General features: G+C 44.0%; 1 protein-coding gene and 1 long non-coding RNA gene across 10 annotated transcripts; both read left to right on the forward strand.

The window, feature by feature from the left end:
* The first annotated feature begins 2,695 nt into the window (after positions 1-2,695).
* LOC123137600 (uncharacterized) lies at positions 2,696-10,784 on the forward strand. Of its 9 annotated transcripts, none has more exons than XR_006468363.1 (5): positions 2,696-3,286; positions 3,394-3,558; positions 5,230-7,099; positions 7,632-10,132; positions 10,218-10,784. It is a non-coding gene; the product is annotated as an uncharacterized lncRNA (long non-coding RNA). The 9 variants fall into 9 exon arrangements; XR_006468362.1 differs by having other exon boundaries at positions 7,646-10,132; XR_006468368.1 differs by having other exon boundaries at positions 5,230-6,849; positions 7,033-10,132.
* An 886-nt stretch (positions 10,785-11,670) lies between these two features.
* LOC123134272 (expansin-B16) lies at positions 11,671-15,996 on the forward strand. The gene is made up of 4 exons (XM_044553544.1): positions 11,671-12,251; positions 13,435-13,741; positions 14,305-14,434; positions 15,513-15,996. The coding sequence occupies exons 1-4, from the start codon at positions 12,077-12,079 to the stop codon at positions 15,705-15,707; spliced, it is 807 nt and encodes a 268-aa protein (XP_044409479.1). The 5' UTR covers positions 11,671-12,076; the 3' UTR covers positions 15,708-15,996.
* Positions 15,997-17,327: the final 1,331 nt, after the last annotated feature.

Raw genomic sequence — 17,327 nt, forward strand, 5'->3', positions numbered from 1 at the left:
CCATGTTCTCCCCCTCTCTTGTGGAGATCTATTCGATGTAACTCTTTTTGCGGTGTTTTTGTCGAGATCCGATGAACCGTGGGTTTATGATCAAGTTTATCCATGAGAAATATTTGAATCTCCTCTGAATTCTTTTATGTATGATTGAGTTATCTTTGCAAGTCTCTTCGAATTATCAGTTTGGTTTGGCCTACGAGATTGATCTTTCTTGCAATGGGAGAAGTGCTTAGCTTTGGGTTCAATCTTGCGGTGTCCTTACCCAGTGACAATAGGGGTTGCAAGGCATGTATTGTATTGTTGCCATCGAGGATAAAAAGATGGGGTTTATATCATATTGCATGAGTTTATCCCTCTACATCATGTCATCTTTCTTAATGCTTTACTCTGCTCTTATGAACTTAATACTCTAGATGCATGCTGGACAGCGGTTGATGTGTGGAGTAATAGTAGTAGATGCAGGTAGGAGTCGGTCTACTTGTCGCGGACGTGATGCCTATATACATGATCATGCCTAGATAATCTCATAATTATTCGCTTTTCTATCAATTGCTCGACAGTAATTTGTTCATCCACCATAATACTTATGCTATCTTGAGAGAAGCCACTAGTGAAACCTATGGCCCCTGGGTCTATCTTTTATCATATAAGATTTCAATCTACTTTTATTTGCATCTTTACTTTTCCAATCTATATTATAAAATACCAAAAATATATTTATCTTATCATACTATCTCTATCAGATCTCACTTTCGCAAGTGGCCGTGAAGGGATTGACAACCCCTTTATTGCGTTGGCTGCGAGTTCTTTGTTTGTTTGTGTAGGTGCGTGGGACTTTTGAGGAGCCTCCTACTGGATTGATACCTTGATTCTCAAAAACCGAGGGAAATACTTACGCTACTATTGCTGCATCACCCTTTCCTCTTCAAGGAAAACTAACGCAAGCTCAAGACGTAGCAAATGGGCGCAAACAAGCATGAGCAGCATCGGCATCTGGTTTGCCCAACTCTTTTTCGACAGAATGTCCCAACAAGATACACTACAAATTTTGCTCTATTTTGTATCCCTTTGTTTGTTATATTCCCCTAGGCATGATGTATGTGATGATCATTTTAGGAGACTTGCATGGCCGAGATGATCAGTGAGGGTCAAGGGCCTACGGGAGGTATGAAATATGAGTTGGGGGATCCAAATTGTCCTTCGTTTGATGTTGCGGGAGCATCATGCATTAGGAAGAAAAAACGCAAAGGTACCCAGGGCTAGAGGTCGGCATTCACAATATTTGAGGATATTTTGTTGGTCAAAGCTTGGTTGGCCACAAGCATGGACCCTATACGTGGCACGGACCAAACGACAACAACTATTGGGAGAAAATCCACAATCACTATCATGAACACAAGAAATATGTGGAGCCACATCCTATAATTACCACTCGCAATGTGGTCTCTCTCCAACACAAATGGTCCACCATCCAAGAATATGTGAACAAGTTTGTCGGCTACTATGCTTCCGTGCTTAGTCAGTATCAAAATGGGATTGGAGTCCAAAGTCACGTAAGTTGAATCACAAAGTTTATCGTAATTTGCATTTCTAGTTTTTGATGTCGTATTCTCATGATTACTTTATTGTTTGATAGGTGTTGGCCGCCGCTTTGTTTCAACAAATCGATAAGAAGCAATTCAGGTTTTAGCCATTGTTGGATTAAATTGAATGGCCAGACAAAGTGAAATGAAGTAGTGGAAGACCTCAAAAAGGCACCAAGAGTTTGAAGACAAATGATGGCTCAAGCTCCCACCAATCCATTGGAGTGAATGACAAAGAGGAAGAAGTTGTAGGGGAAATGGAAGGGTCACCATGCCAAAGAATAAGACAAGTAACAGGAAACAAGTGGGAGAAGCGGAGGGCCACCAGTGACACCGCGAAAATAAAAATGCCCACCACATGGACGAACATTTTTTTCCGGAAAGGAGAACAAGAAAGGGAAGATATACAAGCTCATCTTGAATGCGCAAAAAGAAAGCTTGTATTTAGACCAAGATAGGGTCAATAACAAGTTGCGAATCGAGAGTAACAAGTTAGAAATGGAGAGGGAGATTATAGAGTCAGAGAAGAGAGATGTGTGTCTCAAATGGGAGCTCGAGAAGGCCCACACTTTTGGATCAATAGCGCTTGAGAAGAAGAGGTTGCAACTTGCTCGAGACACGGAGGATTCAAATATTATGTTGAGGACGCAAGCCTCTTGGATCAACAAGCAGGGAAGTGGCTCTAGGGGAAGAAGAAGCAGATCAACCAACGTAGGGAGTACGAAACGGCGAGATCGGTGATGGCAGTAGTAGACGCGAAACGGATGTCGGTCGTGACAGAGCACGATGGACGGATGGCGGTAGCAACAGAGCATGCGTAATGGATGACGGCTCGCGAGTGATCCATCACGTTGGCCAGTCGTCATTTTGGCATGTCTAAATTATTGAATTGTGATTTATTTTGCTTGGTTGCATTGTTGAATTTAAAACAAAAAAGAGGCTAGCCAACTCACCTCCAGAATGCTCCCCCGATTGCAAGCTTTGTCGGCCATCGGATCTGCCCCTCTGGCTCGCTGCACTGTTGGATCTTCACTTGCAGTTAAATCGTTTTTCACCTCCGAGTCATTTTTCTTGCCCAATGACGAGTGGGCTCGTCTCAAGCTTGCATTGGTTGTCTCAGTAGCAGGTAATCTTTGGGCGGGTGAACTTTCCTCGCGCGCCGCGCGTCCCGTGGCTGGGGCGAGGAGCCCATTGGACATAACCGCACCAAACCCTAGCCCCCCCATCCACAGCCACCCGCTCCTTCACACAGCCGCCGCACCATTCCTCCCTTCCGCCCCCTCCTCCTTCCCGGATCCCCACCACGGCGCCGACCTGCAGGCAAAGGGCGATAGCGGCGGAGCTCAGTTAGATCTGTAGGAGAGAGAAGATGAGAGGGAGAGAGAGGAGGGAGAAAGAGAGGAAGAGGAGAGGAGGCACGGCATCGGATGGGAGAGTGGCCAACCCGGCTCACGTTGGCTGGGGCCGCACCCCTCCCTGAAGGGCGGCGATGATGGAGGGATCCGCGGCGCCATCCAGGCTCCCGACCGACGGACTCGCTGGGTCGCGCCCATCCCGTGCGGCGGGGACATACATGGCGGCGCGGGCTGGGGACCAAGCGGCGGGGCCCGTGGTGCATTCGGTCGAGGGATTGGTCGGGCCGGTGCGGGATCTTAGCCACCGTCGATGGATTTCTCGCAGCTTGGCTACTTGTTGCTTTGGATCCGGTATGATCCCCATCTCTCTCTCTCTCTCTCTCTCTCTCTGAGACTCACCCACGCACCTTTGTTGCTTGCTGCGGTTGACCTGCTGATGTTGCTACTGTGCTGGCCAGGGAGTGAGTCAAGTGACATACAGACACAAGAAATATTCAGTTATGAGGATTGAAGAAATTAATGATCATTCAGTCATTGAGGATTTCATAAGAGACATCAATGTTCCAGTAGAGGTGTTATTGAAGTTGTGGCTGAATAGTCCTTTTATTGATGCTAAGTATATGGTAAGGAAATAATGCTATATGATTTGCATATTTTTTGCTATGAGAACTTCTGCAACTGAAACTCAAAGTTTAGGTGTTGAACTCATAGTTTTGCAATAGTTAGTTTTGTACTACTTTGTATCAAAATTGCATCAGACCATGTTGCACTGTATTTCGAGCATAGAAAAATTACTTAACACCTTTAATTTGCAGAGCCTCACGTGTTTCAAGTATGAATAAGAACTACGAACTCTTTTTGTGCGATTCAAATACATTTCCAGAGTTTTTATTTGTTAGTACATGTTGTCTAAAGTAACATTTGCCCAGAGAGAGAGAAGCATGCCCCTCTCTCGTTATTATTATTATTAGAAGGTATTAAATTCGAAATAAACAATTTCATTTACTTGAAGCACTTGAAAGGTCGGTTGACTCCAGGTGTGAGTAGCTCCTGAGCTTGATGGCTGGATGTGTGCACACATGTAATGGGGTATCATGGTCATGTTGCTTGGTGTGCAGAGGCAACCTCATTTTTGGACCAAAAAGAGGGGTGATGACGATGATGACTGGCTGAAACAATCATGTCTAGAGCAATCAAGACAGCCTTGGCTTGTGGGACTAAATAGAGCTGAAAAAGTCGGTGTCACCGTTGGAGTTGCCCTTAGAGCCTACCCTTACCTCTGTTGTAGCCTGCTTAATTTTATTGCCGATTTGGATGATCTGTGCCTTGGACGGTCGTTCTGATGAGTGATACTCTGGGACCAGGTCTATTTCAACACACACGAACCCATTGACCTCCCATGTTCCTGGGGAGCGTTGCATGTCGGAAAAGTTAGGGGTTGTGTCACACAAAGTTCTGCATTGACACTTAGAAAGTAAGTGAAAAGCAATATGCCATTTTTTGAGGCTATCTACAATCCCGTTAAAAGACAACTGCTAAACACTAAAGGGCAATGAAACTCAATTTGTCGGTATTCGCAGTTTGATAAATTATATTAGTAGTATTTCTTGGATTTATATAAGAAAAACAAAAATAGCTACCTTTGTGTGAATTACAGTGCTAATGATCAGTTCTTTGTATCAGACATGAACGGACAGATTCAAGATTTCCTTTTACCTAGGCTTGGTTAGTTGGCCACTTCAATTCCCACTTTCTGTCATGTAATCTTGATGTCGATATTTCAACGTTACATACAGAATATGATGCATTATGTAGAAGTTACTAATGGTAAAAAAAATATGGATACGACACTTGCTTACTCCTATTCACATTATGTAGAAGTTGCATAAGGCAGAACAAGAATAAGAACATTTATCAGTCTTTTCATGTGCTGGTTTAGCAGCGGGCAATACTCAAGACAGAGTTGGGTGCACATCATATATATACGTACGTTGTCGTGTCTTAATAAATGGAGATGAGATATCTATCTGATTGTCATCCTTCCCAGACTTGGGTTTGTCATCTCTATCAGCGTCCACCTGCGCTTCCTTCGTTGGTTGTCATTTCTTTGTACACTGCTGTAGTTTAGAGATCATAATATATTTTCCATGGTTACAATTGAATACGACACCCAATTTGCTATATAATTGTTCAGCTCTCTCTCATAGCGATTCATACAAAATATCATGCATAATGGTCCCAGCTTAAGTAGAAAATAACCATTGGATTGTTCAAACTTTGCTCATGTTTCGCAGGGCACCATAACTCTAATCCGACATGAGCAGTCCAACCACGACAGTGAGCAGTGGAACCGCAAGATAGAGGTAGATACACGTAGAATATAACTAGTCATATTTCTAAAATGATCACACTACTTATGGTGCCGGAAGAGAAGGCATCAGTGATAGTGGGCTAGGTGATGAGGGCATCAATACAAAGAGATTAATTCATAACTTTGTTCTTGATAGGTTGTACAAATATACAAGGTACTGCTGTTTCCTTTTATGTTTAAATAGCTTTGTGAGTACAACTATATGAAAATTCTGCGATTCATGGTGCGGAAGCGGGCATCTTTGTTTTCCTGACCAAAAATACTTAGTTTCATGCCTCCACGGTATAATTTAGAGGCACAGTCCAATGAGAGATTCCTACTTAGCTAGCTAATATATAACATTTGACGGTAATGTCTTGTGTTGTAAATACAAAATATGCTACATGAGCATTACTTTTATTTTGAATTTAATTTTGTGTTTGAGCCTCTTTTACATATTAAGTGTAATATCACAGACTTTCTTCTTTCAGGGTTAACTGGCCATGCAAAAACTGTTGTGAGGCATTAAATGGTACTATATGTTTTTGGCCTGCTTTTGTTCACTTTTGTCCTTTCCAAAGTGTAATAGGAAGAGAAAGTCAAAATAGGCTCAACCATGACTAGTCTGCTCTTGTGATCACCAATTTCTGCTCCATTGCGCACAAGAAAGTAGTGACTATTTATTTGCTTAAACAATATGTCCAACCACCAATTTCTGCCTGTCCTGCTAATATTCCTTTATGGATGTATCGCACAAATTTTAGTTATTGGATATGAAATGTAGGTTCTCTACTCAGAACTGGGTCCAATGGTCAATGCAGCTCTATGTTGTGCTATCTTGCTATTGGGCTCTTTTTTCGTTACTTAAAATGGTCAGATATCTCTGATGTTAAATTCGTGGTTGATTGCTTATATCCAAAATAACTATGTTAGTACACTGAAGCCAATTTCTACATTGTTAGTGAAGTTGGCTAAATAGTTTTTGCGCCACTAAGATATATATGTGCACTGCATTCTAACCCTGCAAATTCTTGTGCTATTAGTTTAATCCGAAATATAATTATGTTTGTGTCTCGACATATGCTTGTGATGCGTCGTGCTACCAGAGGCCAACATTATCCAGTATCATAGTGACGCTAAAAATGCCTATTGGTTACTCCGCATATTCTCATCTGATTTCTCATATATAGATATTAATTTCCTTTCATGGGAGGCCTTCATTACATTTCAGCGGCAGTTGCGGTTGAGGGAGGGTCTCTGACTAGAGCAGCAGGAGCAAGGAGCTCAAGGAGGTTCAGGTTTGCCTCTACATCCTCTCTCTTTCCTCCACTTTGTTCTTGCATTTAGAGGATACAACTTGTGATCATGTTATATTCTGCTTTTGTCAGTTTGCTGGTCCATATTAATTTCCTCGAGCTTATTTTCACATCTCGTCATATTTACACCTCTCCGCCGACTGCCACCTATCATGGAGGGAGATGGCTTGGCCAGGCCGTCAACACCCATCGGCAACTTCCGGCAGGCGCCGTCCGTACTTCTGCATGTAAACTGAATTGATTTACCAGTAAAAATCTGGACAACTCATTCCAGTCGATAATAACCATTGTGGCATTACCATGATATGTCATGTATCTGCTCTGAGTTGTACTATGTTGCAAAAAGTACAATAAGAGATAGAATGTATGCACTATGGCTAGCAGTAACTTTTTTTTGACTTGTACAACATTTGATCTATCTATTTCTGCAGGCTATTCCTCTTGTTGCAACCTTTTCCCCTAGAATCAAAAGGAATTAGATTGAAGAAATTGCAGGAGGTACTACTGCGTGTTCCATTAGTCTTACTTTTGGAGGCTTGTCTATATATAGTCTTAGTGTCAGTGTGTCAATAGTAGTATTAGTTTTGGAGGCTTGTCTATATTCATCTTATTTTTTGGATTACGTTTCTTTCCACCTGCATCCTCTCTTCATAATGGATTACGTTTCTTTGTTATTGCCATGTGTTACTTTTTCTTATGACTGTGACCGTCAGTGCCCTTAACAGTGGTTGTTCTTGCTTTATGACTGCCTTCTCAGTGCACTTTTATTAGTTCTAATACATTAATATAATATGCTCGATTGACCATATTAATTATATATTTCACTTCACCGGGGCTGTTGGTCGAAGTGTTGGTTAAAATATTTTGGTGGTAGTGTATAAAATTAATTGTTGTACAGCATTGTTAAGTGCACTTTTGAGCTTTGAGTAGACAACTGTGGTCATAATTACCTTAAAGGATTGTTAGTATGTATTATTGTTGGATTTCCATGTTCGGTTATTCACACTATATTATTGCTTGATTCTGATAGCTTGCTATTATTAGAGCGGGAAGGGTATTCCTGGTGTCACATTCAAAAGCGGTCAAAACGGTGAGGTTTACGGAGGAGCTCCGTGGAATTATCGATAAAAAATTATCCATAACATGTCTGTCATTGCTCATGTCGACCACGGTATGTGACCGAGCAGTGACAGTTGTCTCTAATTATCAATTTTATATAGAGTCTTCTTGATTGATGATTTTGTAGCCTTCTCTTAGTTGTACCATATTAATTCTTAAAACTGGATCATTTAAAATTAGTTAGATTTAATGAGTTGTTCCACTGTTTCCAAATAAGTAGTTTAAGCCCTTATTGCGTTCTGGAGCTTATTCTTTCTGCCTTTTTATGATTGATATATGCTCTCACAAGCTTAAATGTAACTATTGACATATAATCTCATGGCTCAAAGTCTTAGTTGTTGAATGTATTAAAATTTATAAGATCTGGAGTTTGCACTATAATTTCATCCAGCGGTATTCCCAGTAACTGAATGTTAAGAGCATTGACGATCCCAGGCTATACATTCAGGTACTGGGAAATGCTTTTATCTTGCAGGCCAGTTTTACATTTATTTCTCAATAACAAGATGACCGTGAACAGGGTATCAAGGTATTTGCCTTGGCATTACTAATGTCGTGTTCAGATTACTAAAAGAAGGATTGATAGCGGCATACCTTAACTCGACTGATGCTTTAACTGCTGCCTCTCTAAGCCTTGATTAGCCATGGAGATACTCAAGTTCCAAAGCCCCAAGTGAGGCTATCCTTCTAAGATCCGTTCATCCCAATTCATTAATTTGTTTGAAATATATATGTATATTCCAATATTGCTCAATCTCCAGCTGGCCTCTAGGTTATCAGATGAAATCCGGTTAAATTTTAGGGAGGTTGAGTAGGAGTGTTTGGAACTAAAGGCTTTGTTGTTGTTGTTTGAGTAGGAGTATCTCCCTTTTCTGTATAAATTTTGTTGCTATGAATAGTTGCATTGTTATGTCAGTGAAAATTTTCTGGGCGTACTATGTGTTCCTCTAGACTTGGTTGAAAGTATTCCTTCTGTTATCCAGTTTCTCACTACGCATGTTACCTTTGTTGCTGAATTTTGCCTATAGTTTATATATAGTAGACTCGCATGATTACCTGATGACTCATTCACGCAAGAACTATTGTTAATTTTTTCCTTTTCTGCAATGATGGTCGTAGCCCTTTGATTCTACCAGCCGCAAAGGAGTGAAGTGTAGAAAATATGTCCATTGTCGTTGAATTGGTGGGATTGTCACCAAGTTAGTGCTGCAGATTTCTATTTTAGAGCAAGAAGCCAAATCATGTAGTTTCATTGTAAATCTTGAAAAACTTGTTTATTGTCACTTCTATATCTGTTACAAGCTTTTTTCGTGATGTGGTACTTGTCAATCTTGGTTTGCCCTTCCATTTCAAGTCTGCCCTTAAATTCCAGCAGACCAAAAAGTTCTTGTTTCTTCAATTGGTTTCTCATTCATGTTTGCACTTCTATTACTGTACAATATTTCATAAACATGGCATTGGTCATTATTTGTCCAGTTCCCTTCAAAAAAAAGAGATGGCTATAGAGAGTTGATCCTTCTACATAACAGAGCAGAGGAGTGGGAACTATAAACATGCCTCACTGAAGAGATGAAAAATGTTGTGCAAGGCATTGGTTGTTAAGCTCCTTTAAAAAATGAAGGAATTATAGTGCATCTGACCTATAAAGGGGTTGTGAGGGACAAAACACTATGGATTCAGAGTAGTGGGAGGGCACAGTTTACCTTGATTCCAAAGTTCCAGCTTACATAGCAGAATTGTATAGAGAGGATGCCTGCATTTTGAAAACTCGGTTACATAGTTTGAGGCTATGTTTCTTTCAATTTTCATTATTAAAAGGATCCTTATTATTGCCAAATTGTCAATTATTTTCAAATAGCTCTTGGTTTGAAATGGGACCATGTGCCATCTGGCGCAATGGGTACTGTTATTATACATTCTATTATTGACAGCAAGCCTTCATTGTTTTTTATTGAGGACCCTCGGGTTAAATTTGTTACCCCATGGATTTCCTTTTCAACGCCCACATTAATTTAGCTGGTCCCTGCCATATGTCCTTGCAAAATGAAACTATTTTCATCGACAACATGTCTTTAGTAGGTCTCTGCGTCATTTGGCGCAACGGGTCAACTAGTTGTGATTAATTTCACGTGCATGTATTACACAGATTTAAGGGTTCAGATTTGAAGAGTGTAACTGCCCGGCGGGACATAAGACTCTAACAGCCATATTTGATTGTGTGCAAATTCTCTCGAATTATGTTTGATCATGTGACCAACTTGGCTTGATTGCTGATGGAAGATGATTTGATTCCCGTAATGTGGTCTCTCCAATAAAGATGGTCCACCATCCAAGAATATGTGAACAAGTTTTACGACCACTATGCTTCCGTTTCTTGGCCGAAATCAAAGTCGGGTTGGAGTCCAAAGTCACGTAAGTTGAATTGCAAAAAAAAAATCATAATTCGCATTTCTAGTTTTTAATGTCGGATTCTCATGATTACTCTACTGCTTGATAGATGGTGTTGGCCGCAGCTTTGTTCCAACAAGTCGAAAAGAAGCCATTCGGTTTTAGTCATTATTGGATTAAACTGAATGGCCTACCAAAATGGTATCAAGTTGTGGAATACCTCAAGAAAGGCACCAAGAGGTTGAAGACAAATGATGGCTCAAGCTCTCACCAATCCATTGGAGTGGATGATGAAGAGGAAGAAGTTGTAGGGGAGAATGAAAGAGCTACCGTGCTAAATAATAACTTGAAGAGATGACAAACGAGTGGGAGAAGGGGAGGTCCGCCCGTGACGCCACGGCGACAAATATGTCCACCATAAATGAAAAAAAAATCACAAGGGAGAACAAGAAAGAGGGGAGGCACAAATTCATGTTGGATGCACAAAAATAAAAGATGGTGAACAACAAGTTTCAAGCTAAGAGCAACAAGTCGGAAATTGAGAAGAAAAAGATAGAGTTTGAGAACTGAGAGGTGTGTATTGAATGAGAGCTTGAGAAGGCCCGAACTTTTGTATCAATAGAGCTTGAGAAGGAGATGTTGTAACTTGTTCGACTCAAGGAGGATTTGATGATTATGTTGTGGGACGCGAGCCTCTTGGATGAGCAAACAAGAAAGTGTCTTGATGAGAAGAAGAATGATATCAACCAATGTGACGGCGAAAACGACGGTGACATCAGTGGACGCGAAGCGGATGATAGACGTGACAGAGCGAGATGCACGAATGACGTCTGACGAGTGATCCGTCGCATTGGCCAGCTGTGGCTCGGAGGACATGTGAGGGACCGCCCGACGCTATCCGGGGTCACGCCAGATTGCGGACATTTAGGACGGCGGGTTTGCAAGTCCGGTAGATGCTCTGACAGAGTCGATCTTGTGCAAATTCTCTCGAATTATGTTTGATCCTGTGACCAACTTGGCTTGATTGCTGATGGCAGATGGCAACGCAGACACAAATATATACTAGCAGACTGATTCACGTTCCCAACTAACAACGGCCGAACATACGTAGAGGACACCAACGGGAACGCCCGCGCCAGCACGCTGCCGAGTGCGGCCGCCACACACACCCCGCCAAGCGATCCAGGCCCACCACCCACGACGCGCACCAGAGAACACCCCTCGCGACTCAGGAGGGAGCGTCCGTGCCCGTGTGGTGCCGCAAATTGGTAACGGCCAGACGAAGCAACCGCGCCGACGCTACGGACGGACGGGGACTACAAGCGGGCGCTCGGCAGCGCACATGGGAAGATGGTAAAACAAATCCCGGATATCTGTGGCCCGGATGGTAAAAACACTGCGACTGTGCGGCCGTATCCCGGATATCTTCACGCCCGGGGATTTGCACCATCCTTGATCGTTGCCTTCCTCTTTCCGTTCAGATTTGGGGGGCTCTTCTATCACCCACCACCATTCTCAAATCTCAGTCCACCCAGCTCCGAAGTGTACGGGGAACTGAATTCGTGTGGGTTTAAGCCGGGGTTAACGGCGTTGCAACGCAATAAGCAAGGCCACTCACGATCACGCGATGAAGAAAAGCCGAGCTCTCACAGAACCGACAATGGAGGATGCAGTGGGGCACACCCACATCAACCGCAACCAGCCACACGCCAGAGCTTATAAACCAGAAACAATTTTCAACCAGTGTCCACACTATAAGATCCAGCCACCACCCTGGTAGCAGTACTCTACCAGTACCCGTGCATCCCCAGTGTCCGTTTCGTGCCATTTGTGCAGAGCGCGGCTCTGAGCTCTCGGCGCGTCGGGGACTGGGGTTTCTCGAAGGCTTAAAAGGCGAGTAGTGGGCGACCCAGGAAGAAGTACACTGCACACTCACGAGGCAGCGATAGCAACCAGCGCTGTGCAACAATGGCTGCCGGCAGCGCCGCCTCGAGCTCTTGTGCGCTCCTCCTCGTCTCCATCCTTTCTGCCGCACTCCTCTTCGGTGTAGGAGAGACCGGGGCTGTGCGCAAGGCGGTCGACCCGGAGTGGCATCAGGCCACCGCGACCTGGTACGGTAGCGCCGAGGGCGACGGCAGCGATGGTAAGCTCTCCACGGCCATCATTTTATTTTCCCTGCAACTCTCACATCCTTGGCCCAGAGCATGCACGATTTGAGGGTTTGTTCGGTTAATCCTCCCCCAAAAGGATTGGAGGAGATTGGCAAGGATTGATTTGTATTTCGACTTGCAAGTGGTTTAAATCCCCCTCAAACCCCTTCAATCCACTCGGATTGACACGCAACCGAACAAGGCCTTAAGGTTCGCAGAGTCGCGGCAATGGCCCGGCATCTGTTGCCGTGAATTGTCTGTAATTTGTACTAGCATGCCCCCCACATTTTAGTGTTCTCTTCTCCGTTAGTGAAGGAAACGTGATAGCAACACACTGGATCACAATGTCTGGTTTCTAGTATTTTTCTCTTGAGAAAATACTTCTAGCCGTTGGCAAATAATCCTTCTTTTTTTAAACTTCGTTGGCGCATTATCGGCATCACTCGCATATGCCTATAGGATGCACAAGGAATTTCGCGTATGCCATTTTAGCCGGCACGCGAGCGTGGTGGTGCCAAAAGGCCGTGCCGGGTCCTCAACTATCCGCCTTTTTTTGACATGAAATACCCGCTTTTCACTAACAAAAGCAACCACAAAACTCGGCTCAAATCAGTTTTAGTCTACCCGCACTGTCGGCATAAGCAGAAAACTGAAGAGTGGATATTCACTTTGCACTATCGTCTGCTAGATGTGAAAGGCACGATGCACGTACGTCTGTGATCTGACAACACCGAAACTTACCTTTGCTTTGGCATTTCACGGCGAGATTATCAAGACGTATGAGCAGCATTCACACTCACTAGCTAGCACTTAGCACTGGCCTATTTTAAAGGCGCAACCATGAGTAAGTAAGTTCGATCTTGTCTTGCGGTTAACGCATCCTCACAGCGGATCCACATGCAGCTCACGTCCTTAATATATATGCAGCCATTTGCACGTCAATGCGTCCCACGCATGTCCTTTTGCCGTTTGGCCAGTGCTGTTACTAGATCTGACCACCCACACCCAGCATCGACGTTTCTTCTCTAGATTAACTTCTTCCTCTTCTAGGAACACGGCCCATGGATCGATCGCACGTGCATGCATGCAGCATGCTACCCCGTTTTTGTCTCCGTGCCATGGGCTGTAAAAGTTACTCTACTTTGCTGATCTCGTGTAAACGTGCATTGTCTCCAGGCGGCGCGTGCGGGTACGGGACGCTGGTGGACGTGGTGCCGATGAAGGCCCGCGTGGGCGCGGTGAGCCCGGTGCTGTTCAAGTCCGGCGAGGGCTGCGGCGCCTGCTACAAGGTCAGGTGCCTCGACCGCGGCATCTGCTCGCGGCGCGCCGTCACCGTCATCGTCACCGACGAGTGCCCCGGCGGCTACTGCTCCCTGGGCCGCACGCACTTCGACCTCAGCGGCGCCGCCTTCGGCAGGCTGGCCGTCGCCGGCCACGCCGGGCAGCTGCGCAACCGAGGCGAGATCTCCGTCGTGTTCCGCAGGTGACTGTCCGAGACATGCAACTTGCTCAGTTTGCCATTCAATTACCATTTCTATCCCCCGAACTAGCCGTGCTCCATTCCATCCGGGCCACGTCGCCCACCATGTGTCGACGGTGCTAGCAGACAGAAAATGTCTACCACTATACCCTTCCGTCTGACAGTTAAACCACTTGAACTCTGTCAAAAAGTTGTGTACGTACGGCGTAGAGTAGGAACAAAGGTTGTCAAAATGCTCAACGACACTGTCAGATCTGACTAGCTACCGATCGAGGACCACGGCCGGGGTTCACCGTTCAGTGTCTGTCCACATTCCTTCGCCTGCTGTAGTTGGATCTTGGGCCGGGCGTGCCCCCATGCAACACTTTTCTTGTCACGACTCCCCGGCCGGCCATCACGGCTTCTCCATTCACACTGTCTATTGACGCTGACCGCGCACACACTCTGCACGCCGAGGCTGGCTGCAGAGTTCACATTTTTCATGTTCATAGCGCGGGATGAAATAGGCAGTTTACAGTTTTAGTGTGATGGCTCATGAACGCCATGTGCTCCCCGTTTAATTTCAGGACACCGTGCAAGTACCGAGGGAAGAACATTGCCTTCCGCGTGGTGGAGGGCTCCACGAGCTTCTGGCTCTCGCTTCTGGTGGAGTTCGAGGACGGCGACGGTGACATTGGATCCATGCAGCTCAAGCAGGTAAACAAAAGGAGTGCGCCTTTATGCCGTAATTCAGCATACACTTTGCATTGCCATAGGTAGGATCGAAGCAGAAAGCAATATTCAGTGCCATCGTCACCTACTCTTGAAATGCATGAGCGGTAGAGCGGCACTAGCATGGAAAATGTTGCTCCCTCCGTCCCGAATATGTGGTGTATAAATTCAATTACAAAGTCAATTATTAATAAGTTAATTAAATATGTAGCATAAAAATATCAAACGATAACAATACTGAATAAATACATTGTAATAATGTTGATGGAACCCCTAAAAAAATGTTGATGGATATATTAATTTTCATATGACATTATTTATCTTCCTATTTTTCTACATATGCCTGTTCAAACTTAGAAAGCTTTGTACATCACCTATTTAGGGCTGAGGGAGTACTAGAGGGTGGATTATTCAAAATGTAAGGGTTTTCTTTTCGTGGGCAGTGCGCTAGTGCATGCATGTGATTGGCCATTGTGGGCGACATGGAAGATGGTCGTTTCCTGGGTGAATAGTAGATAGGCAGGCATGGACAGCAGCAGCTTGGCCCCTGCATTTTTCCTTCCTTTCTTTTTGAGTTGCTTGGCCGTACCTTACCAGGTCCCGCACACTGTGAATACGCCATGCCCTTTGCCATGTCCCCTGCTTTTCCAATGATGCTAATTGACACCCCTTGGTCTCATTCTCAACAATTTCAAATGTCCAACTCCGCTACTACTACGTACTGCCTCGCGAGACTGGCTTGCTGGCTACTCCCTCCATCCGAAAAAGTTTGTCCCTCAAATGAATATATCTAGCATTAAGTTAGTGCTAGATACATTCATTTGAGAAACAATCTTGGGACAAACTTTTTCAGACGGAGTGAGTATCACATATCAGTCTTCCATCCCCTACACAGACTGCATTATGATATAGGAGCAAGTTTGTGTTTTGGCAACCCAAATAAGAAAATAGTTTAGTTTCAGGTTTTATTTGCATTTTCTTGTCATGCTGAAGTTTCAAGTCTATCTTATTGTACTGATCTGATGTGAAGTCACTAATTTGCATTATCGTAATGTATGCACAGACAAACTCGGCACAATGGCAGGACATGAAGCACATATGGGGTGCCACCTGGAGCCTCACGCCGGGCCCATTGGTGGGACCGTTCTCTGTTAGGCTGACGACCCTAACTACAAAGAAGACCCTCTCGGCCCAAGACGTCATCCCTAGAAACTGGACTCCCAAAGCAACATACACATCTCGTCTCAACTTCGCATAGAGCACACCATATGAAACTAAGCCAAAGTTTTCGTTAGCTTGTGATTGTTCTTGTTGGGCTCACAGTAGTCCCATAGCCTTATTTGATTTCTGTGTAGGTATCTCTGTGCGTGTGCGTGCGTGTAATATTGATACCAAGATAGAGGGTGGGGATAGGCAGCCCTCTCGGAAGTGGAGAGAGAGCATGGTGGGGTTAGTGTTTCTAATCGGGTGAAGCGAGGTGTGCATTTAAAAAAAGTTATGTATGGATGGTCGTAATCTTGAAAAATAATGTACCTATGTGGTTTTTACTCCCCTGTCCTTTAAAGAGTGCACTTTCAACTTTGTTGGAGGGTCAAACTATCTCAAAGTTTGACCGAGTTTGTATAGAAATATATCAATGTTTGTGAAATCAAATAGGTATATGATGAAAATATATTCCATCATGAATCTAATGCTACTAATTTGATGGCATTAATGTTTATGTATTATTATATAAATACAGTCAAATATAAAAAAAGTTTGACTTTCCAATAAAGTTGGAAGTACACTCTTTTAAGGACGGAGAGAGTATGATTGCAAGATCATTATGACACGCGTTGTCACATCCATCCATTTTGTTCTCACGTTCATTCATTTTATAGGAGGATGGTAGAACTATTTTGTAAATATATGAAGGCACACAATACTAAATTAAACTTACATAAAACAACATGTATATTTGTTCGTGATTAGCATCAATGCATGTCTTGCCGCTCTTGCGCCTCTTGAAAAAAGAATGGTACCCATATAGGATAATTTAGGTAGTCCCAATATTTAATATTTTCTAGAATAAATAGAAAGCTTGAAACCACAACACCTTAATGTAGGGATATTTGTGTAATGATTTGAGTACATGATGCAAATATCAGCACAATGGAATTACATTGTCTAAATAGCTAGTGGACTCTCCCTCATCCATGTCGATCCCCATCAAAGCCTACTTGGCCAGATTGGTGGGGTGCACCTAGAATTTCTGAATATCCTGGCCAGGCTGAAATGAGGTTGATTTGGCACGCTTGGTGAGTTTAATATCATCCTTGTCGACCGTGGACTGCATCTCTGCGAGCTTGTCGGTAACCAGGGATCTGCAAGTGCATCGGCTGCTAGGGTGCGTGTGGTCTTCTCGGTCTTCAGAGATCGCTTAATGTCACTAAATATGGTGATGACCCCATTTGGCTCGGGCATCTTGAGTTTCAGATAAGCCTAATGTGGGATCACGCCAAATCGTGTGAAGGCGAAAGAGAGCATGGTAGTCACTCTTGGAAGGCACTACCTCAAAGCTCAAGGGCTCCAAATGGTAGTTGTCTCACGTACCAAACACCGTGTCCACATGTGAAACTTTAATTACTTGGTCATCGCCATCATCATTCTTGCGCTTGTTTCTTGCAGTTGCGTTTAGATTTCCCGCACTCGTCCTTCGTACCGAACCTGCCAGGGTCCCCATCGTGCACCTTCTCCTTGGAGAACCACACGAACTCAGGGGAACAGTACCTGGTTACCCTCTCCATCAAGATCGGCATGGTTCTTGGGCCTGTACTTCCCGAAATCTCTTGTGAGGAATTCATCGGACATGCCATTCTTGAATGCAATGATGTCCTCG

This window comes from Triticum aestivum, chromosome 6B, assembly GCF_018294505.1.
Source record: "Triticum aestivum cultivar Chinese Spring chromosome 6B, IWGSC CS RefSeq v2.1, whole genome shotgun sequence".
Classification (NCBI taxonomy): Eukaryota; Viridiplantae; Streptophyta; class Magnoliopsida; order Poales; family Poaceae; genus Triticum; species Triticum aestivum.

Coding starts and splice junctions, on each gene's coding strand:
- LOC123134272 (XM_044553544.1), top strand. CDS start 12,077: ATGGCTGCCGGCAGCGCCGCCTCGAGCTCTTGTGCGCTCCTCCTCGTC. Junction 13,742..14,304: donor ATCTCCGTCGTGTTCCGCAG/GTGACTGTCCGA, acceptor GTTTAATTTCAG/GACACCGTGCAAGTACCGAG. Junction 14,435..15,512: donor GATCCATGCAGCTCAAGCAG/GTAAACAAAAGG, acceptor ATGTATGCACAG/ACAAACTCGGCACAATGGCA.